The sequence below is a fragment of the Sorex araneus genome, chromosome 9, assembly GCF_027595985.1.
Source record: "Sorex araneus isolate mSorAra2 chromosome 9, mSorAra2.pri, whole genome shotgun sequence".
Classification (NCBI taxonomy): Eukaryota; Metazoa; Chordata; class Mammalia; order Eulipotyphla; family Soricidae; genus Sorex; species Sorex araneus.
In genome coordinates this window covers 27,025,951-27,048,900 of record NC_073310.1, presented here as the reverse complement: position 1 = coordinate 27,048,900, position 22,950 = coordinate 27,025,951, and the positions used below count along the sequence as shown (strand labels likewise).

Below are 22,950 nucleotides of genomic sequence, written 5' to 3'. Positions count from 1 at the left end.
CGGTATCAGCCCCGCCGCGCCTGCCGCGGGCTTGCAACCGAGCGACGCCCTCCTTCCCCAGCAGCCCCCCTCGGGCGCGGCGGGGGGGGGGGGACCCGGAGAGGGGGCACGAAGGACGCCCTCTGCTGGGGCGCGGGACGCCCCGGACGCGCGCGGGGCGGGGGGGCTGCCCTCCCGACGCCGCAGCCCGGGCCCCGCTGCCCCCGGAGGGAGGGCCCCAGGGCCGCGCCGAGAAGAGGCAGGAAGTGAGCGCGAGGAAGGAGCGGGGAGCCGGGGAGCCTCGGAGGAGGAGCGGGAGGAGCGGGAGGAGGAGTAGGAGGGAGGAGGAGGAGGAGGAGCAGGAGGAGCAGGAGGAGCAGGAGCAGGAGCGGCGGCGGCGCGCACCGTTGGCGCAGGGCTCAGTGTTCCCGCAGGACCGTGGCAGCCCCGACGTCGCGCTCTGCTCGCTGGGCGCCTCCCTGCCGCCCCCATGGCTGCTCCGGACGACCCTCTGCGCGCAGGTAAAGTGACGCACCGGGAGCGGGGACCGCGGCCCCGAGTGCCCACCCGGGGCCGGCGGCTGTGATGACCCCCGGGGGGGCGCCGTCGGACGACTCCGAACCCGGTTCCCGCAGGGGCGCACCGGGCGACAGCGGCCGTGCCCTCCCCGCCGTCACCCCGCGGAGCGCCCCAGCACCCGCGGCGCGGGGTCCCCGCCACTCCACGCGGGGCCGGGACCCTTCCTCCCGCCTCCCACTCAGCGGGCCGGGCCGCGTTCGCTCTGGATCGGGCGCCCGGGTGGAAGGCAGTGTCCCCCGACCGTCGGGCAGCAGGTTCTTCCCGGGGCTCCCTTTCTCCCCGCTCCCACGCGGTCTCACTTTTCCGCTGGCCTCACTTGGCTTTTCTGCGTTTGCGCTGAATAATGGCCCTCCGAGCGCTTGCACAAACCTGCGTTCGCCGCACCAGCAGGCCCTGCCCACCTTCTTCTGCAGGTTAGATCCCACCTGTGGGGGAGATTCGTGCTTAGAACGGCCTCGAGTTCTGTCTGGGGGTTGAAACAGTTGTGTGCTCCTTGCCTGAGACCCAGATCTGGATTTTCTGCTCAGTTTCTCGCTTGAGAGTAAAATCATCCGCCGATCTCATCTTTTAAAATTTCTATTCTTGCTCTCCCATAACCTAAGCCTGACCTCAGCTGAAGGTTAGTAGAACATAGGATGAATGACAGACCATCTGGCCTGGTCTCTGTTGACGTGTGATGTTCTGGGGTTCCTTCCTTCCTTCCTTCCTTCCTTCCTTCCTTCCTTCCTTCCTTCCTTCCTTCCTTCCTTCCTTCCTCTTCCTTCCTTCCTCCCCTCCCTCCCCTTCCTAGTTTCTCCCTTTCTTTTCTTTCTTTCTTTCTTTCTTTCTTTCTTTCTTTCTTTCTTTCTTTCTTTCTTTCTTTCTTTCTTTCTTTCTTTCTTTCTTTCTTTCTTTCTTTCTTTCTTTCTTCCTTCCTTTCTCTCTCTCTTTCTTTCTTTCTTTCTTTCTTTCTTTCCTCTCTTTCTCTCTTTCTTTCTTTCTTTCTTTCTTTCTTTCTTTCTTTCTCTCTTTCTCTCTTTCTTTCTTTCTTTCTTTCTTTCTTTCTTTCTTTCTTTCTTTCTTTCTTTCTTTCTTTCTTTCTTTCTTTCTTCTTTCTTTCTTTCTTTCTTTCTTTCCTCTCTTTCTTTCCCTTTCTTTCTTTCTTTCTTTCTTTCTTTCTTTCTTTCTTTCTTTCTTTCTTTCTTTCTTTCTTTCTTTCTCTCTTTCTTTCTCTCTTTCTCTCTTTCTTTCTCTCTTTCCTCTCTTTCTCTCTTTCTTTCTTTCTTTCTTTCTTTCTTTCTTTCTTTCTTTCTTTCTTTCTCTCTCTCTCTCTCTCTTTCTTTCTTTCTTTCTTTCTCTCTCTCTCTTTCTTTCTTTCTTTCTTTCTTTCTTTCTTTCTTTCTTTCTTTCTTTCTTTCTTTCTTTCTTTCTTTCTTTCTTTCTTTCTTTCTTTCTCCCCCTACATTTTTTGGTGTTTCAGGCCACACCCAGAGGTGCTCAGGACTTACTCCCAGCTCTACACTCAAGGATCAATTCTGACAGGACTTAGGACCATATGTGGTGCTGGGGATCCAAACCGGGCTTACCACCAACTTACCTGTTATACTATCACTCTGGTCCTCATTGCCTGTGGTTTGCAAAGCAAACCCTAAATTATTCATCAGGTAGGGAATGGTAAGCATTTTCTCAGTTGGCCATGGAAAATAAATTGCGAATAAACGTAAAATAGTCCCCAAATCAGTGGTACCAAAAGGCAAGGTCAAATAGCAATTCAGTGTGTTGAAAGCCTCCCTCAAGGGTTCGCATGTGATGAGGCCACCAGAGCAGCCAATAGGATCTTAAATGACAGGGTTCAGAATTCCGGTGATGATGCTTGACACAGGATGTAGGGATGCTCACAGCCTGAAACAAACAGGCAATTTGTAACAAAAGGACTTTGAAATCCAGCACCTGTGACATGGTGAGTGCTGAGGGTGTGATGTGAATGGGGCTCTGGCAGAAGAGACTGTCTCCTAGGTTTTATGAGTTTAAACCACCCCATAGGTGCAATCTTGTTGCCTTTTTTTTTACAGAGTTGGGGCTCCTCAGTAGGACTTGCCTAGTTCCTTCCAGAAATGTGGAAGAACATTTTCAGGCATTTGAAGACTGTCCTCCTTGCCCTTACTCATTTGGAGCTCCTAGCAATAAGAGATGTGTTTCTAGGAGGATGTACTCAGGTGTATAAACGTCTTCCTTTTCTAAGACTGCAAATTAGCTCTACAATTTATTTATAATGTATCAGAATCCACGGGCCTGCTCCTTCCATGTTGTGGCATTTGCTAAACTGAGTTTTCACTTCACCCCCAGACCAAGTTGCACAGCCGTGGCTTGATTTCCTATCCTCAGCTCCCACGGGTGTTTTCCCTCCCACTCCTGTCTTCTCCTTTCTCGCTCACCAAAAGGTGGCTAATGTGACCTCTATAGACACCTGCACTGACTTTCTACCTGATCTTCCCTCTTTTGAGAGTTTCCGCCCTGTACATCTGGCACCACCTGTCTCACATTCTCATGGTGTTTGCTCGAGAGCCTTGGACCCCTGCTTCCCAGAACAGGGTACAGTCGGCTTCTGCCACTGGGAAGCCCCCCTGACTCCTTGCCTTTTCCCAATTTCAACTTAAAAGTCATCCAGCAGGGCCAGGAGATAGTACAGTGGTTCAGGTGCCCACTAGGCTCAGTGTCCCGTATCACCTTGTCCCTTGAGCATCATCAGACATGCCCTCCGAGGCCCTCAGCACCACTGAGTATGGCCTGGCCCGGAACTACAGGGGCCAAGCAGCATCGCACCCTTGGGCTTTTGCACTGAACTAGACCAAAAACTTTCAACTAGGCCCCTCGACTTCCTGAGAACTGCTTAGGAGGCCCCCAAATATTACCTAGGCTAAGGAGATAGCTCAGATGGTAGAGCTCCTGCCTGGCATGTGAGAGGCTCTGGATTTGATCCCCAGGATTGTTTGCCACTGCCCAGCACTGCTGCAGTGACAATGGTGTCCTCTAAGCACCACAGGACCTTTGCACTGCACTGCTATATGACATTGTTTTGTGCTCTCTGAGCGCTGCTGGGGTGACCCCTATTTAAAAAAGGATCTAGATCCAGCCCTATGTTACCCGCTCTCAGTTATTTCACACCTCCCCTTTCCAGCACTCACTGGCATTTCCGTGATTATTTCATCAATGTCTCACACTGCCACACTGCACTTTTTTTTTTTTTTTGGTTTTTGGGTCACACCTGGCTATGCACAGGGGTTACTCCTGGCTCTGCACTCAGGAATTACTCCTGGCGGTGCTCAGGGGACCATATGGGATGCTGGGATTTGAACCCAGGTCGGCCGCGTGCAAGGCAAACGCCCTCCCCGCTGTGCTATCACTCCAGCCCCTGCACTCTTTAGCTTTTGGTTAGACCATTGCTCATCTCCTCTGTTTTATTCCAAAACTTAATTTCAAACATAGTGTCCAAAACATCGTCAGCTCTGGCTAACTAGGAGTGAAGGAGAAATATAAAACATAAGCTTCCAACTGCAAACAGGAAAGCCTCCCATCTTAGTCCTAGGAACTTGTTTGTGAGATGAGCACTGATAACTGAGAAAGATGTTTATCTTATATGCAATAAGAGAAGTGTAAATGTATTATTATGATGCTATCATGAATTTGATTCTAAGAACAATGTTTTGTACTAAGGAAATTGACCTGAGGCCACCTGCCTGCCTCATGAACCCCAGCAGCACTGGAGCTGAAGTCAGAACCCAGGGGGCACTGCTTTCAGAGGGACCGTTGGTTGAAAAGTGAGATTAACCTATAATCATTCACAGATTACCAACGTGGAGGCAGGTTTTGGTTTTCTCCTCCTGCCCTACTTCTCCTGTTTTTCCTCTCCATGCCACTGTTTCTTTTCCTTTCTTATCAAGTCTTTGCTTTCTCTGCTTTCTCCTCTCTAGCCTGCAAAATTTCCCTCGTCTGAGTCTCCTCTTTCACACCTATGTTTCACCAGCCTCTTCCTCTCTCCCCTGTCCCTCTCTTTGTAGGAGGGAGCCCTTGTGCTTTGCCACCCCCTGAGAGATGCTGCAGGAGCACACCCTCCTGATGCTTGGTTCTCTCTCAGAAGGATCAACCCTTGCTCTGAGGTCTTAAGATGACAAAGTGAGGTTGTGGAAAAAAAAACAAAACTGAGAGAAGAGAAATCAGCCAGCGTGTCTGCATGGCTACGTGGTTGTGGTTCTTCTGCTGTCCTGTGAGCTTCTGGAATCCTAGTTATGGTGAGGATTCGAGGCCTGTTTAATTGGCAGCCCTGGAAGGTCAAAAGAAAAGCTCTGGTACAAATAACAGTCATCATAATTAGTCTGACTCTCCCAACAGATAGCAGCTAAATTAGCTCCGAAATCACAGGCTGAAGGTAGTGCCCTCCACTCTTTTCTAGAAAGCACAAAGGCCCCTTTGTGAGTGTGACGTTTAAGGAGAGCCGGGAAGCTCTGACATGCTTCTCTCTTTGTTTTCTCCCAAACGACATCTTTCCAGGGGAGTCTTTGAACTGACTTTGAGAAACTGTCCTGAGGAACTGTTGGCCCTCATCTAACATGACTAATCAAGGGAGGTGTCAGAATGTGACATCGAAGCTGCTGGGCACCAGGATGTGTGTGTGTGTATGTGTGTGTTGGTTAATAAGCAGTGTGTGTGTGTGTGTGTGTGTGTGTGTCGGTTAATAAGCAGTGCTGCCTTCTGAAGAAGCAGCCAGAAGTGGGGCCAGGCTCCTGGCTCCTGCAGAGATTCTGCTGAGTCCATGATGAGATTTGGGTCTTTCTGTGAATGGCAGATTTTGCATTTGGAGTTGTCACTGGAATGGTGAGGGTGTTGGGGATTTTGGATTAAATACGTTGTGCCTTTTAAAAAATAGGTGCCTCTCCTGTGTTGTTCGGGGTAGAAGAGTTGAGGGACCACTCCTGGCAATGCCGATATTGAAGTGCCTGGTAATAAAGTGCTCAGGACCTGGTGCTGAGTTGTGCACCAAGACCATACCTGGCGTCATTTGTGGCAGTCACCTGAGCTATGCCAAGAGGTGCTAAAATGCCATCTGATGCCAGGGGTCATACTCAGGACCTTGCTCATACATGGGCTCGGCTCCTCTGAGCCAGATCCCTGGCCTGAGTGGCTGTACTTTGCATGTGGCAGAGGCATAACCTCCGGAGGTCAGAGAGTAAGTGAGCTGTTGCAGATTGAACTGTCTCCACTCCAATTATGCTGGCATCCTAATCCCTCATCCCTCAGAACATGACCTTTGTTGGAACCAGAGCTTTTAGAGTAATGATCAAGTTAAAGTAAGTTCACTGGAGTGGGGTATAGTCCTGTGTGATCATAACCCTTCTACCCATGAGCTATTTGGGAGTGGGGGAGATATCTTAGGCATCCAGGGAGTGTGGCTTTCCAGATCCAGTAACACAGTGACCTCCAGCACTTCTGGGCTGGTGTGCAACAGTATCACCAGAGCCACGAATGGACAGTGCAGACTACTTGGTTAAATATCACCAGGAGTGGCCCTGATCCCCTGCTTGGGCGGTGCCTCTAAAACAAATTGGGTTTTTTTTTTTGGTCTTTGGGTCACACCTGACGATGCACAGAGGTTACTCCTGGCTCATGCACTCAGGAATCACTCCTGGAGGTGCTCGGGGGACCATATGGGATGCTGGGAATTGAACCCGGGTTGGCCGCGTGCAAGGCAAACGCCCTACCCGCTGTGCTATCGCTCCAGCCCCCTAAAATAATTTTTTTTTTAAATTAAAAGGAGTGTTTAGACACAGAGTTTCCCCCAGGAAAGCCTGATGGGTGATAAGGGCATGAACCTCGTTTCGAATGTAGTAGAGAACAACAGATTTGAAAGCCAGGAAATCTTAGATCCAGATTTTGACTTTCACTTTTTTTCTGTGACCTTGGGCCAGAAAAAAATTATGTCAAAAATGAAGGGACCCTTTTGTCTTTCCCAGGGTTCAGAGAGAAGGAGTGGAGGCTGTGTGTACACCAGGCAGACTCTAAGTACTAGGTGACCGGGCCTTTCCTTATCTAGTATCTCACCTGAAGAGGCGGATACCTAGGGGGAACCCTCCTTGAGCCAGAAGGGCCTGTGATGGCTCTGTCTTCACCCCAGAACATCACAGCCTTGACACTTAGAGCCTGGTCGCACAGGTGACTGCAACCCACGATTCTTATTCCTTCCTGACATGCCTGAGAGTCAGGCCAGCTGCCCCCACGCAGGGCCTTGTTGTATCTGTCCCCATGACCTACTCAAGTATTTTGAGGATCTTTCAGAAGATACTCATGTGATGTCCATGGGTTGCCTGCTCATTTGGGGTGATCCACACCTTACTCAGAGTCAGAGTCCAGGATACTGACAGCAACTTTGGGAGAAGATACCCCCTGATCCAGTCTGACTACAGGAGCAGGAGGATGGTCCCCCCACCTGCACTACCTAGCTGCTGTTTTGATGCCTGCAAGCTCACCTGGTCCCCCTTTCTGTGTTGGCTCCTTTGTGCCCCACGTCCCATCGGGTATCAGAGCCTTGTCCGGGAACCCAGCCTGCTATTACCTGAATCCTGTAAAAACAAAACTAAACAACCCAACACTTTAAAGCTTCTAAATAAACTGTAATTTTGTACTTACTATCACAAATGTGCAGCTTCCAGAGCTCTCAGAAATACATTAGGACAACTTCGTACTGCCCAACACTGAAATAACCAGGATCCATCCTCTGAGTCGCCTCCCTGCTTCCACCAGGTGGGGCTTGGGAGATTTAAGGTAGTTGTTGGGGGCTGGAGGATAGCACAGTGGATAGGGCATTTGCCCTGCACGCAGCCAACCTGGGTTCGATTCCTAGCATCCCATATGATCCCCTGAGCACCGCCAGGAGCGATTCCTGAGTGCAAAGCCAGGAGTAAGCCCTGAGCATCTCCAGGTGTGACCCAAAAAGCAAAAAAGCAAAAAACAAACAAAAAACAAAAAACAAAATTAAGGCAGTTGCATGTGAATGGAAACAACTGCCCAAGAAGACGTAGAATTAGACAAAGTGCAGGGGGCCCCAGCGAGCTGGGCCTTGTTTGGCAATAACTCAAAGGAAAAACTTCATCCACACCTGAGCAATGGCAGAGATGGCTGCTGTCATATGAGTTTGAGTGAAAAATAATGAAAGACCTGGAAAGGCTTCTCTATTCAGCTTTGAAACATGTTGCCTTTCTGTTGGCCCTCAGACTTTGTCCTATGAAACCTCTCCATTCAACATGACCTTGTCACCTTCAATTCGTTTTGGTTTCCCAGACGCCAGACCGCAGCAAGAGGCTTAGGGTCCTCAAGTCCATGTTGTCTTACTTGCCTCCCAATCCGGGGACACACTCATGAAGCCCCCAACCTGGGGGAGAGGCCAGAAAGAGCCAATCCCTGTGGCCTGGTGATCCCCAATCCATGCTGGGCCAAAGTGACCTTGGCTCCTAAATGTGGGAAACGGTGACCTGGCACCTCTCATTACAAATAAAGAGCCCCAGGCTACAGATGATTACTTGCATTATCCAGGGTCACATTTCTGGGCTTGTCCAAGGTCATTCTAGCATTAGTTCAAGGTCAGCCCAAGAGCTCTCACCAGTGGGTGAGTGCAGTGTGGGGCCTCCTGTGCCCAAGCCCACGTTCCTTCCATGTGAAGTTTTCCCCTTGCTTCCTCACCTTGTGTGTAACCAGCATTCTCCTTCATTCCCTCCTCCTTTGCTTTTTATCTTCTTCCTTCCTATCCTATGTTTTTTTCTCTCAGAAACAGCATCAGTTGTAGTAGAGTGGGCAGTACAGAGCTGCTGTCAAGCACGTTTAGGAAACCTGTTCCAGTGGTCACTCAGCTCCATGCACTGAGGCCTTCACAGCCCACTGAGAGCCCACTGTTGTCCATACCTGCAAAATATCACACCTAGGGAAGAAATGCTTTAAAGCGACCCTTGGTCAACATGGCTTTGAAGTCTGTAGGTTCCTTTGCATGTCATGTAAATGCATGATGTGTGTTTATCTATTGATGACTACAGCACAGTACTCCCAATGTGTTTTCTCTTCATTATGGATTTTCTCAGTAACCCTTTCTTTGCTCTAGCTTCTGGTTTTAAGAATATTCTGCAAGGGGCTGGAAAGAGAGCCCAGTGGGCTGAGCCGTGCTTTGCATGCAGAGGCCTGGGCTTCATGTGTGGCAGCACATGTTCCCCTGAGCACCATCATGAGTGACCTCTGAGCACAGAGTGGGGAGTGTCCCCCCTACTCAAAAACAAACAGAAATAAAGAAGGCACACATATGACATGTATGACATATGAAAGGCGAGTTCATAGACTGTTATCAGGAAGACTTCTGGTCAACAGCAGATCGCTAGTCTGGGGAAAGTTAAAGTCGTATGTGGAGTTTCACCTGAGGAGATGGTGCCCCTAACTACCATGAGGGTTTTGCCACATTAGCATCCAGTTAGTTTGGGTGCAGATGAAACTGTGGTAAGAGGAGAGAAGAAAAGACTTAACCTACTAGCTTCTTCCAGGCAGGAACCAGAATGAAAAACAAAGAGGAAAAGCTAGACAGTTCAGCACACGTCTGGCAGTACCTCTCTGAAAGACATTTAAATATGTTCTTCTCTATCTTGATCCTTTCACCGATGCTGTTCCTTCTGCCTTGAATGCTTTCTTCTACCCTATGCTTGCTCCTGGCTAACTTCAGTTCATCCTTCTGGACTTAAATATCCCACCCCGCTGTGGCTGGGCGCTGTCAGTCACCACAGGTGAAGCTGCAAACATGTACCCCATGGAGGATACAGGCAAATGCTCTCTCCCATGCGCCCCCGCTTCTCTGGGCCCCACTTCCTTAGCATCTTCTGTGGCTTATTGTCAGAAACCAAACAAAGAGAGGTTTCTTCACACTGCTTCTGCATTGGAAATGTCCACACCCACTGGTAGGGAAATGCGGGCAGCTCTGACACATGCTCTGAAGAGGAACGTTGAATGAGCACTGGCATGGCTGTCATCTCAGTATATAGCCTGGCGTGGCTTTTGGAGCCCCTGATGGCATTCTGTGACTGAGTGCCTGGTTTACAGAAGTTAGCAAGAATGTAAAGGGCAAAACAAATGAAAGTGGACTCTGGACTGGCCCAAGGGTGCCACACTGAGTAAGTTGTACACTGCACAAATCTCAAGTACTCTTCCAACAGATGTTGTATAAAAGGTTCCCCTTTCTTGTGGCTAGAGAGGTGGCACAGTGGGTAGAAAGAGCTTGCCTTGCATGTGACTGACCCAGTTCAATTCCTGGCATCCCATATGGTTCCCTGAGCACCATCAAGAGTACTTTCTGAAAGTAGATAATGGGCCAAACATGATGACCTCTCGGTGTCTGTGTTGCAAGCCATAATGCCCAAAAGTAGAGAGAGAGTAAGGGGAATATTGTCTGCCATGGAGGCAGGGGGAGGGTGGGAAAGGGGGGTATACCGGGAATATTGGTGGTGGGGAATGTGCACTGGTGGAGGGATGGGTATTTGATCATTGTGTGACTGTAACCCAAACATGAAAGCTTGAAACTATCTCACAGCGATTCAATAAATTTTTTTTAAAAAGTACTTTCTGAATGCAGAGCTAGGAGTAACCCCTGAACATTGCCAGGTGGGTGATCCAAAAGCCATAATAGGAATCGAAGGAAGGAAGGAAGAAAGGAAGGAAGGAAGGAAGGAAGGAAGGATGAAAGAAAGAGAAGAAAAGAGAAAAGAAAAGAAAAGAAAAGAAAAGAAAAGAAAAGAAGAGGAAAGAAAAAAAGAAAAGAAAAAAGTTCCCCTCTCTTGGAAAAGGGGTGACTTTTTTCCAATGTATAAACTCATAAAATCTAGCAGTGACGTTAACCTCAACCCATACATTTTACTATATTTTCTCATAAAGTTCCTTCAATGCCACAAGTGGGAAAAACATAAGAAAAAAAGATTTTTTTTTTATCGAATCACCGTAAGATGCAGTTACAAAACTTTCATGTTTGAGTTTCAGTCAAACAGTTATCAAACACTCATACCTCCACCAGTGCACATTCCCCACCACCAATATCCCCAGTATTACCCACCCCACTTTCCAGCCCTCCCTCTGCCTCCATGCAGACAATTTTCCCTATACTCTCTCTCAACTTATGGGCATTATGGTTTTCATTATAGATACTGAGAGGCTATCACGTTTGGTCCTTTATCTACTTTCAACACACATCTCCCATCTCAAACGATTCCTCTAACCGTCATTGACTTAGTGATCCCTTCTCTATTCCAGCTGCCTTCTCCCCCGGCTCATGAGGCAGGCTTCCAAGTATGGAGGAATATTCCTAGCTCTTGTGTCTACTGTCTTTGGGTGTCAGTCTCATATTATGTTATTTTATATTCCACAAATGTAAGATCACTTTTGGTTTGCTAAAACTTTGTTGGAGTGCTATTATTATTATTATTATTACAATTCACATAAACTCATCTTGAAGTAAATATTGTATTTTTGGTAGTGCTCCGGGGATCTAGAAGTCCCTCCCGGTGATACTCAGTCAAAATACCAGATGTTCAGTTGAGGATGCATCGCTGCTTGGGACCCGAGATGCTAGGGTCCTCCAGGGCTACAGTGTCAGTGTTTGGGGACCTACAGTGCTTAGGACTTGTGGTGTTAGGGATTTAACCTGCATCACTTCATGTACAAAATCTCTGGAACATTGGTGGCTAATATTTTAAGATGATAAAAATAAATTGCTGAAAGGAACAGAAGTCAGAATTTAAAAATTCCTTCTCAAAGGATCAGTCAAATTCTAATATGCAAGATTTTTTAATGTCATAGCTACATAATTTGTGGAATTTTGTCACTGTGAGTTAATGCACATGAGTCAATGTTTAGTAAAACATCTGGTGATTTGAAAAATAAAACTTATTGTGTTTATCTCTTTTTTTGATGCTGTTTGATTCTATTCCTTCTAATTTTCTCTCCATCACTTATCAAAAATATGTTTTCTCCTACCTGCTGGAGGTATCCTTTCTTTTGTATTAAGGATCATTATCAGAGGACACATTTGTGCTTTTAAATTTTAAAAAAAGAAAACAAAGCATTCTCCCTTTTTTTGTGTGTGTTTGTGTCTGTTTTTCAGATCACATGGTGAAGGAGCCAGTGGAAGACACAGACCCCAGCACTTTATCGTTTCATATGGTAGGCTACACATGTCTATTCACAGGGACATATTCTGTTTTTCTCCCAGGTTATTGCTTTAATCTTTATTACTCAGTAAAAAGATTGGAAATCCCACGATGATATTTTCTAAGATAAATTTCCTTATCATGTCATGGTTTTAGAGGCGATCTTTTTGGTCTGTTTCCTTTGGAGGAGTGGGTCATGCTGGGTGGTACCCAGGGCGTGCTTCTGAGTTCTAGGTCTGGGATCTCTCCTGGTGGGGCTCAGAGGACCATGTGAGAGAGCAGCGATCAAACCCAGGTTGGCAGCATGCAAGGCAAATGCCTTGCTCACTGTGTAATCTCTCCTGCTCCAGAAATCAGCGGTAATTCCTCTCCTCCACTCCCCTCTTCTCCACTCCCTACCCCACCTCTCCCCTTCCCTCCCTCACCTCCCTTTCCCTTTCTTTCTCCTCTCCTTTCCGTTCCCCTCTCCTCTTCTTCCCCCTTCCTTCTTCTCCCCTTCCCCCTCTTCTCTCCTCTCATCTCCTCTCCGCCAGTCCCTTTTCCTCCACTTCCCCCACCCCATCCTTCCCTTCCCACCTCCTTCCACTCCCCTCCCCTTAGCCCCTCCTACTCCCCTCTCATCCCCTCTTCTCCTCTTCCCTCTTCTTTTCCCTTTTCTCTTCTTGCCACATCCAGACGAACTCAGGGCTGAATACTAGACCTACGCTCTAGTACTCAGGGCAATCTTTCTGGGGGACCAAAGAGATTGGACGGTGGTCAGAGTATACGCCTTCCATGCTGCCAACACCATTTTGATCCCTGGAACCATATGGTGCAACCCCCTCCCCCCGCCCCCACCATCAAGATCAGCCCTGCTGGGGTGGCTGAGCCTGAGCACTGTGAGCCTGAGCAGCACCACATCCTCAGACCCGCACATTAAACCACGGGATTGGCTGAGGGGCTCCTTGGTTCCTGAGTGCCACTTGGAGACCCCCCACACACACACATTGAGCAGTCTTTGCAAAAGCAGGGGATACTTGCATTCTCCTACCGGGGAAGGAGAGGCTCTGGAATATCCCAGGGCATGGTAGTAGCCTCTGGTGCAGTTGGGAATGCTTTCTGTTTGTTCCCATAAGAAGGTAGTGTTCAGGGTCCGAGAGTCAGTTTAGCAGGCCAGGTGCTTGCTTTGCGTATAGCTGCAGACCTGGCCTGAGTTCGATCTTCAGCACCACCTACGGTCTGCTGAGCCCTGAGCCAGGGGTGATGCCTGAGGCAGATCAAGGAGGAAGGGTGAGCACAGCTACATGCACAGGCTCCTGCCACACACACACACACACACACACACACACACACACACACACACACACACTTAGACAATCACATTCAGACACTCAGGCACTCAGATTAAAACACTCTCACTCAGTCTGAGTGTCTGAGTGTGAGTGTCTGTCTGTCTCAGTGTGAGGGTCTGAGCGTGAGTTTCTGAGTGTCTGAGTGTGAGTACCTGAGTGTCTCTGTGTGAGTGTCTGTGTGTCTGAGTTTCTGAGCATCTCAGTGTGAGTGTCTGAGCATCTGTGAGTGTCTGAGTGTCTAAGTGTGAGTGCCTGAGTGTGAGTGCCTGAGCATCTGAGTGTGAGTGAGTGTCTGAGTGTGAGTGTCTGAGTGTTTGACTGTGAGTGTCTGAGTGCAAATGTCTGAATGTGAGTGTCTAAGTGTCTGAGTTGAGTGTCTGAGTATCTGAGTGTGAGTCTCTGAGTGTCTGAGAGTGACTGAGTGTGAGTGTCTGTGTGTTTGAGTGTCTGAATGTGTGTCTGAGTGTGTGTGTTTGAGTGTGAGTGTCTGAGTGTAAGTGTCACAGTGTGAGTGTCTGAGTATGAGTATCTGGGTGTCTGAGTGTGAATGTCTGTATGTGAGTGTGAGTGTCTGAGTGTCTGAGTTGAGTGTCTGAGTATCTGAGCGTGAGTGTCTGTGTGTCCGAGTGTGAGTGTCCGAGTGTGAGTGTCCGAGTGTGAGTGTCTGAGTGTGAGTGTCTGTGTGAATTTGAGTGTCAGTGTGTCTCAGTGTGAGTGTCTGAGTGTCTGAATGTGAGTGTCTCTGTGTCTGAGTGTCAGTATCCTAGTGTGACTGTTTTAGTCTGAGTGTCTGAGTGAGAGTGTCTGGGTGTCTCAGTGTGAATGTCAGTCTGTCTGAGTGTGAGTGTCTGAGTTTGAGTGTCTGAGTGTGAGTGTCTGAGTTTGAGTGTCTGAGTGTGAGTGTCTGAGTGAGTGTGAGTGTCTGTGTGTCTGAGTGTGAGTGTCGGTGTTTCTTAGTGTGAGTGTCTGAGTGCAAGTGTCTGTGTATCTCGGAATCTCTGGAGTATTGTCACTTTGAATTCTCAATAGACGGAAATGGGCACTGCCCATATTATACATGTAGAAGGGGCATGAAAGAGGCATGGGGGAGGAGGTGAGTTTCCCATGTTGGAAGCAGCCCAAGCAGCAGTGGAAAAAAAGCAAGCAAGCAAGCCACATCTTGTATAATTTTATTTCTGTGAAAAGACCAGTTCAGAGGGTTAGACCGTGGTTGCTGAGGTCTGGAGAGAGGATGACAGAATTGTCCGCAAAAGAGCACGAGGGATCATTTTCAGGTGTTGAAACATTCTGAATCTTAATTTTGGTGATCACCTATGGACGGTAAGCTTTTGTGAAAATGTCTACTCTGTACCGAGGTGAGTGAATTTTGTAGTTATGTTATCTCAATAAACCTAGGATGAAAATGGGTAACCATCATAGGTATAATGAAAATAGTCAGCAACAGAATAATCTAAATCTAAAACCAACAACCCTCAAACCTCGTTGTTGCAACTGACTTCAAATTCAGCCACACCAAAAATACTCAGTGGATGCCCTTTTAGGTGTGACAAATATTTAATGTGTATGTGGTTTTTCATCCTACAAAAACCCCAAGATATGGTGGGGCAGGTACTATTACCCCTTTTCTATGGAGGAGGAACTAAGGTTAACTGATCTGGATAAAATTCCCTGATTAGAGTCCAGTTCTATGTGGTATCTTACTTCTTGCTTAGGATCAAATAGAAAATCTTATCACTTTCCATGAGTTATATTATATTGTGGGTGATGTATTCCTTGTTTCACAGTGTTTGGAAGATGTGATCTACTACTATGGAGTCACTAACAATTCTGATTAATTTGGGCTCAGAAAAAAGACATCTAGGGGCTGGAGCGATAGCACATCGGGTAGGGCATTTGCCTTGCATGTGGCCGACCCGGATTTGATTCCCAGCATCCCACATGGTCCCCTGAACACTGCCAGGAGTAATTCCTTAGTGCAAAGCCAGGAGAAACCCCTGTGCATTTCTTTTTGGGTGTGACCCAAAAAGAAAAAAAAAGACATCTAACAGTATAATTGAATTCATTGTCCTTAGTTGTTTGGTCCTTCACAAGGCCCCTAAACATCTTGAAGGCCTGTGTTTGTTTTTATGACTTATAATTACCATTGTGTAACTTTGGCTTGATAAATATGAACAGCAGAAGGGATCAAGTTCTGAAACACAGTGGCAATTGATATGAAAACAAAAACAAATCCCCTTTCCCTTAATTTTACAAAGACAATGCAGAATGCCCCGGGAGTGAGTTCCTATCACTCCCTCTGTTGTGAACTGTTCCGAAAGCCTTTGATTTCTGTCAAGCTCCCCTCCCTTTCTCTCAGCCACGCTTTTCACTGTGATTATCTGGGTGTCTCATTCTCTGTCCTGACCGCAGGTTCGGTCTCCCATTTTCCCTCCTGCTCACCTTGGCTTGTGGCTCCTCTGATCTCTTCTCTGTGTTACGAACAGCAAATTTCCCTCCCAAACCTTCCCTGCATAATTTGCTCACTATAATAAAGGAACACATACCAGGTGACTTAAACAACACAAATGTGGGGTGTAGGAGGGAGCTCAGAGGGGTTGTGCTTGTGCTTTACATGCCAGAGGCCTGGGTTTTATCTGAAGCACCACTTGGTGTTCTGAGCACATCTAGACCACAGCTTAGTGTGACCCAAACAGAAAGAAACTGGCGGAAGTGGGGGGTGAGGGCACTTAAAGCCCATTAATCATTAGATATCCAGAATCCATTTGTCTGACCTCAGTTGATTGTTGATTGATTGATTGATTGATTGATTGATTTCTTTTGTGATGTGAGTTGGAGGCTTGTAGAGATTCAGAAACTTTCCTGTCCAGCTTCAAAGATATTCTAAGGAAAGGCACTTGAAACAAAACACATGATGGTGCTACCTTTGTTGTTGCTTTTTCTGTGTTCAAGGAAGAGATGGGAGAGGTCTAAAGGAAGTAGGGGTGCCACTTTGAGGCTTTAGGACAGTTCCTAAAGGCAGAGGTCAAAGGGTACTAGGAATTTGGCAGAGACTAGGGAGGTGGACCGGAAAACTGGGCACATTCTCACTCATATGTAATAAGTATCTTATTTAGTCTGAAATAGAGGTTTCTAGAACTTTAGTAACCCACATGTTTGAAATGCATCAGAGACATGGGTGAACATTTACTGTCTTCTGCACAGTGCTTCTCTCCCCTCCTGTGATCGAAGTCTGTCGAGTTTGTGCACGATGAAAAAACGATTATGTACCCTTTGTGCCATCAGTAGAACAGTTACCTTCACAATCCTGTCTTAGTCAGCTCAGGACAGAATTCTGTAATAGTGAATACTGGCCCCAAATGATTATTTGTTTATCGTTTGGTTTTTGGATGGTGCTCAGGGCTACAACTGCCTTTGTGCTCCGGCGTTGTTCCTGGTGGTATGGGAGGACCGTGAAGTGTCAGGGATCAGACCCAGGGTCTTTCACACGCAAAGCATGCAGCCCTTTCAGCTCTCTCCATGAGCTCCATCTCCCCGGCCTGGAGTGCACACCTGTTAACCCCAATGCATGTCACAGAAATGATGAGAAGAAATGTTTCTCTCCCCATAACTATGAAAACAAATGCTCCTTAGTCTTAATGGCAGGAAATGCAGAAGGAAAATAGCACAGCAGAAAAGAGAGGAAGTGTGGTTTTAGTGGTCAGAACAGAGAAAATTTGGTTTACTTACCGTGCATTCTAACATTAGTCTCTTGTCAACTTTGATTGAGAAGAAATTGAAAATAAAATGGGTCAGGCCTATTGATAAGACCTAGGCAAAATACTTTAAATGTTTTAAATGAAAACTATGGTTTTCCCAAGACAAAGCTTTCTTTTCACTTTGATCGTATAATTGATTGTGTGTTTTTAAAGTAACTCTCTTCTTTCTGTTGGTTTCTACAGTCAGACAAATATCCCATTCAAGATACAGGACTCCCTAAAGGTATGTACAGTTCATATAACTACTGGAACTTGTGATTATTTTATATTGTGAACAAAGCACTAGTCACAGCAAATTTTCATTATTTAAAACTGGGAAACTGAAACATCTGATACTTGATGATTATCCCAGGCATGAATTTTCTTATTAAAGATTATAAATTGCTATATAACAAGTTGTAAATTCCATTCTTTCGGTGTTTTTAACATGTATAAAATGAAATAGGCCAGCACTCTATACTGTAAATAACACGAATCTAATTCATATTCATTTCACAAAGGGAGGAGGGACTTACTGGCTTAGGGGTTTAGAGGCACTGGTAGATTTATTAAAATGATGCTCTCAGGTGCTCTCTCTGTCTGTCTGTCTGTCTGTCTGTCTGTCTCCTGTGTCTTCTCTACTGCTGTGTTGACTCCTTTTTCAATTAGACTTTCTCCATATGACAGGGAGGATAGTCCCTGACACCCCCGCTTTTCCATAGTACAACTGAAAATGACAGAGAGATAGTCTTTTCCTGCCCCTGCCCCCTGAATACAACTTTAGAGACATTGTGATATGCTTGGTCCATTGTCATCAGAAGGATGGAGGACTTTGGCCAGGTCTGAGCCTTGAGGTTGGGAGGGTGTGAAATCACTTCTATCCAAACCATGGAAAGTTTCATTTGGAGACAAGGGGATAAGGTGTGCTTGTCAGGCTGCAAAGCTAGAAGTCTAGTGAACAGTACCCCATAGGCAGACCAACAAAAGTGGCTAAGCTGAAATCAGTTTCTCCTAACTTAACCCGTGGCCCAGTACATAAGGCTGAATCCATGTTGGAAGCCACGCTGCTGGTTGATAACCCAGAGTGGAAGGATGGGATGGGGCGAGGTGGGGACAATCATATCTGACCAGCCTCAGAGCTGGAAGGGACAGCTCTGGTTTCCTGGTGAGGGAGGACTTCCCAGACCATGCAAATGTGGGTTTCCCCAGCGATCTTCTCAGTTATGGGTAGCACAAGAACCCGGGTTGGAGGGTTGGGAGCTGCTCCCAGGGGCAGCCCCTGGGTAAGTTCTAGAATTCTACCAAGTCTCCCCTGCCCTCCACTGCTTACCCAGCAAGTCTTAGCCCTGCTCACTAACTGACACTTTTAGAGTCTCCCTCCCATTCTCTCCCATGCAGTGGTAAGGGAAAAGAGGCCAGAGGCCAGGATTGAGTACAAATCCTAGAGATACTGGGGAGCACACTTACTTCCTCTTCACTGAGTGGCTTCTGAGTGTCCTGGATCCCCAGTTTGTGGAAAGTGGAGGTGCAGCCAGACATGCAGTGACGGAGAGGTTAGTGTCCTAGGCAGTGGGAATCAGATGTCAGTTCAGAGTCAAGAATCATCTGGCAAGCTTGTTTCAAATGCAGTTCCGGGCCTCACAGCCCCAAAATCATGTCGTGGTGAATCTGGAATCAGGTCCAGGAATCTGTGTTGTAATAGCAGAGTGGTTGCCACACAGAACTCACTTAGAGAGCTGGTCTGAGACTTCAAGAATTTGCTGGGCGAGGGGCTGCAGAGATTAGCACAGTCAGTAAGGCGCATGCTTTATACGAAGCCCACCCAGGTTCGAATCTCGGCATCCCATATGGTTCCTTGAGCACTGTTAGGAGTGACTCCTGAGTGCAGAGCCAGGTGTGACCGAAACACACACACACACACACACACACACACACACACACGAGAATTTGCTGGTGATGCCATTGAGGCTTATAGGAGAGAGACGGGAACTGGAGCCAAACTGCCATGTGCTGGCAGGTGATTTCACACCCCAGGGTTTTAGTTTTCCATCTGCAGAGTAAGAATGACAATGTTGACATTCATTTCCCAGGGTACTTGGGAATCAACAAAAACCAGTCTGCATGGTGCCTGGCATATGAGAATCCCAGACTTGGTGGCAAGATGTCTGGCAAGAGATTTGTGAAAAATCAGTGCAGAGACTATTGAAAACTGCTTAGCAGAGAGGCAGAACAGTAGTATTTTAGACAAGGACCGTGACTCTGGCCTTGCATTGTGAGGGCTCAAGCTGTCTAAAGTTTTTTTGTGTGTTTGTGTGTGTTTTTCTTTGTGTCACTGAATTTGATTTCCTGTTTTGAAAGGAAAAGATTGTTGCTTAGTAACCTTATAGTACTGTAACTGAACTACTGGGTTTCTCCTAGAATTTAAGTTTGACAAAAACTTAAATAAGACTTGGGGAAATGGCTCAAAGAGCTAGAGTGTACTGGTGTGCCCTGAAACGAGAGAAAAATAGATTTTTCTTTGTCCCTATTAATGAGGAATAGTAATAGTAAATGCATAATTTGTTATTTCTAGAGAAATATCTTATACATAATGAGACATGTCCAGAAGCTTAAAAACTTATTACAGTATTTGAATGACTAATACAACAATGTATTATTATGTATATTTTAATATACCACAAAATGGCCAGTGTCATTATTTGATGTTTATAGTGATGTTCTCACTGGAATTGTTTTTAGGAGGAAAAAAACCCCATGTGAATTAGAGAAGAAATTAATTTATAGATCAAATGAAATCCTCGTCCAAATTCAGATGACGTTCTTCAAAGACTTAGAAAAGTCAACAACAAAGTTTGTGTGGAATCATAAAATGACCAGAAGAGCCAAAGCCATAGTCAGAAATAAAATATTGGAAGTTGTCCCATTCCCTAACTTGAAATTATGCTATAAAACTATAATGAGCAAAATAATATGGTACTGGAATAAGGACAGACTCTCTGATCAATGAGTTAGAATTGAATACCCAAAGACAAATTCCCAGATATGGCCAACTAATTTTCAACAAGGGAATTGGGTACATGAAGTTGAGTAAACATAACCTCTTCAACAAATAGTTATGGGGAAACTGGATAATCACATGTGAAAAAAATTAAGTTAGATACCTCACACCTTACACATTAATTACTTCAAAGTGGATCAAAGACCTTGAGTTGAGACCAGAATCTATAAGGTATGTTGAGGAAAATAACAAAATACTCCAAAATTTGAACCTGAAAGGTGTTTTCATTGATTTGATTCCATTGGCAAAGGCAAAAGTCCCAAATGAACAAATGGGACTGCATTAAATTAAAGTGTTTCTGCATGGGCTGGAACAATATCACAGTGGCTAGGGCATTTGCCTTGCACATTGCCGACCCGGGAAGTCCCAGCATTCCATATGGTCCCCCAAGCACCGCCAGGAGTAATTCCTGAGTGCATGAGCCAGGATTAACCCCTGTGCATGGCCGGGTGTGACTCAAAAAGAAAAAAAAAAAAAACAAAAAAAAGGACCAAAGACCATGCCTCATACCATTAACAACAAATAACCTTAGAGTGGAAGTAAAAGAACATTTTTTCCTTGTTGCTGACATTATAATCATATGGAAATTGCTCAATAAAATGAAAAACAACTCCTATATTAAATAAAGCAGATCTCCCTTAAATTAACCTAACCATCAGAATCTGAGTTTGTATTTAATATGATGAAATCGAACCTGGGTCAGCCACATGCAAGGCAAACACACTACCCACTGTGCTATCACTCCAGCCCATTAATTTCATTTTTTTTTACGTGTGACTATTTAGTTTTCTCAGTACCATTTGTTGAAGAGACGTTTCTTACCCCACTTTATATATCTAAGTCCTTTGTCATTGATTAGCTGCCCATAAACCTGAGGGTTGAACTCAGGACTCTGATTTCTGTTCCAGTTTGGTCTTCAGGTCTATTTTTGCTCCCGTACCATGCAGTTTTGATTATTATAGCTTTGTGATGGTAGTTTAAAGTTAGGAAATGCAATGCCTTCCATCTTTACCCCACTTAGGATTGCTTTGGCTATTTGGGAACTCTTATGATTCCATACAAATTTTAGCGAGTTTTTTCATGTCTGAAAACCGTCACTGGAATTTGAATGGTTATTGCATTATATATGTATAGTATTTTGGATAAGATGGCCATTTTAGCAAGTTGATTCTTCCAATTCACAAACAGGGGATCCTATTCCATCTCCTGGTGTCTTCTATTTCTCTCAGCAGTGATTTATAGTTTTTACTGTTTAAATCTTTCACCTCTTTTGTTAAGTTGATTCCTAGGCATTTGCTATTTCAGGGCACTATTTTGAAGGGTATAGTCATTTTCATTTCTTTTTTTCTATTATTTGTGTACAGGAATGCAATAGATTTTTGTTTGTTAACATTGTAACCTACTGCATCACTGTATTGGTTTATTATTTCTGGGAGGGGTTTTTTTTTTTTTGGTAGACTCTTTAAAGTTTTCAATGTGTAGTATCATGTTGTCTGCAAATAGTCATAATATGACTTCCTCAATTCTAATCTGGATTTCTTTCATATGTTTTTTTCTTGTCTGATTGCTGTGGCTTGCGATTTCAAAACTGTTGAATAAGAGTGGTGACAGTAGATATTTTTGCCTGACACTATTTTGGAATGCAGTAGCCTTTTGGCTTTATTTCTCTTCTAGTTCATTATTTACATATAGGATTGCAGCAGCTTTTTATGTATTAATTTGCAGCATGTTACTTTCCTGTATTTTTAAAATTTTTATACACAAAAGTCACAATTGTTGATACAATTCTAGGGTTGAAATTGATTAGATAACAAAGCTCCAATATTAAAATCAATAAGTATAAAATATCTGATCACGGGATTGTTAAGTGCTTGTCTAAGAATTTATTAAGCTGTTGTTGCTAGTTGAGCCTCTGTTTTTGAGCCTTATTGTTTTTATTTGTTGAGTTTAGTTGGCTTCTATGTTGCCTTCCTATCTAATTTGGTGTGCTCCTACCGGAATTTCAGTATTGAGGACTTAGGAAGTGTCGTGCAGCTGCGTATGTGGCCCAGTATAATCTGGGCCAATGGGTTGAATGGCATCAGATAAGGGAGATGGCTGTGGCTGCCAGAACAACAGGGGGTGGGGTAGGAAGAGGCTGCCCACCCAGACTCTGAGAGACACCAGAGCTCTCAGCCTGGGAACAGAGTACCTGAAATTATTTTCAGTATAGTGTCTGTGCAGGTAATTTAGTGAAGACGTGAAGTTGAGCCCTTGATGGAGCTGCAGCAGTGGGGTGTGGGTGTGGCTGCCATGACTTTTCCAGGGTGATACTAAGCCCACCTGCCTCCCAAGGGCACCCTAGAGTTTTCAGTTGTAGAATCAGTGTTTCCAAGAATTTTAGCTGTTTTGGCTGCCTCTCCTCAGAGTTTAAGTCAGTCATTCCCAACTAAATAGAGTAGGCCCAGAGGGTAAGTGAACATGCAGTGGCTGTGGGAGTTTTACACTATTGGTTATTGTTTGTAGAATTTTTTAGTGGGCTGTTTTAAGTCATCTATGTATATTATTATGTCATCTGAAAGTGGTGGTAATTTGACTTCTTTTCCAAATCTCCCTCCTTCCTTCCTTCCTTCCTTCCTTATCTGGCGCTTCCAATACTATATTGAATGAAGTGGGCATCTTTGCTTTGTGCTTGATCTCAGGAGGAATTCTTTCAGTTTTTCACCATTGACAATGATAGCACTGAAGCACTGTCATCCCATTGTTCATTGATTTGCTCAAGCAGGCACCAGTAACATCTCCATTGTGAGACCTGTTGTTACTGTTTTTGGCATATCGAATACTCCACAGGTAACTTGCAAGGATCTGTGCAGAACTTGATATCTGCCATGCGGGCAGGATACTCTTGGTAGCTTGCCGACCTCTCCGAGAGGGATGGAGGAATTGAACTTGGGTCAGTCGCTTGCAAGGCGAACACCCTACCTGTTGTGCTATTGCTCCAGTACACACCACACACACACACACACACACACACACACACACACACACACAAAAGAAAAAAAGGAGAAAGTACTCAAATACTCAAATAAATA

General features: G+C 45.6%; 1 protein-coding gene across 1 annotated transcript in view; it reads left to right on the top strand.

Annotated features, from left to right (window-relative positions):
• Positions 1-375: 375 nt before the first annotated feature.
• Positions 376-22,950, top strand: part of EDARADD (EDAR associated via death domain) — a 70,119-nt gene continuing 47,544 nt past the window's right edge. Inside the window, exons 1-3 of the mRNA XM_004620363.2 lie at positions 376-500; positions 11,711-11,769; positions 17,026-17,065. Of these exons, the coding sequence (XP_004620420.2) occupies positions 470-500; positions 11,711-11,769; positions 17,026-17,065 (130 nt within the window). The 5' untranslated portion in view covers positions 376-469. The remainder of the gene's footprint in view (positions 501-11,710; positions 11,770-17,025; positions 17,066-22,950) is intronic.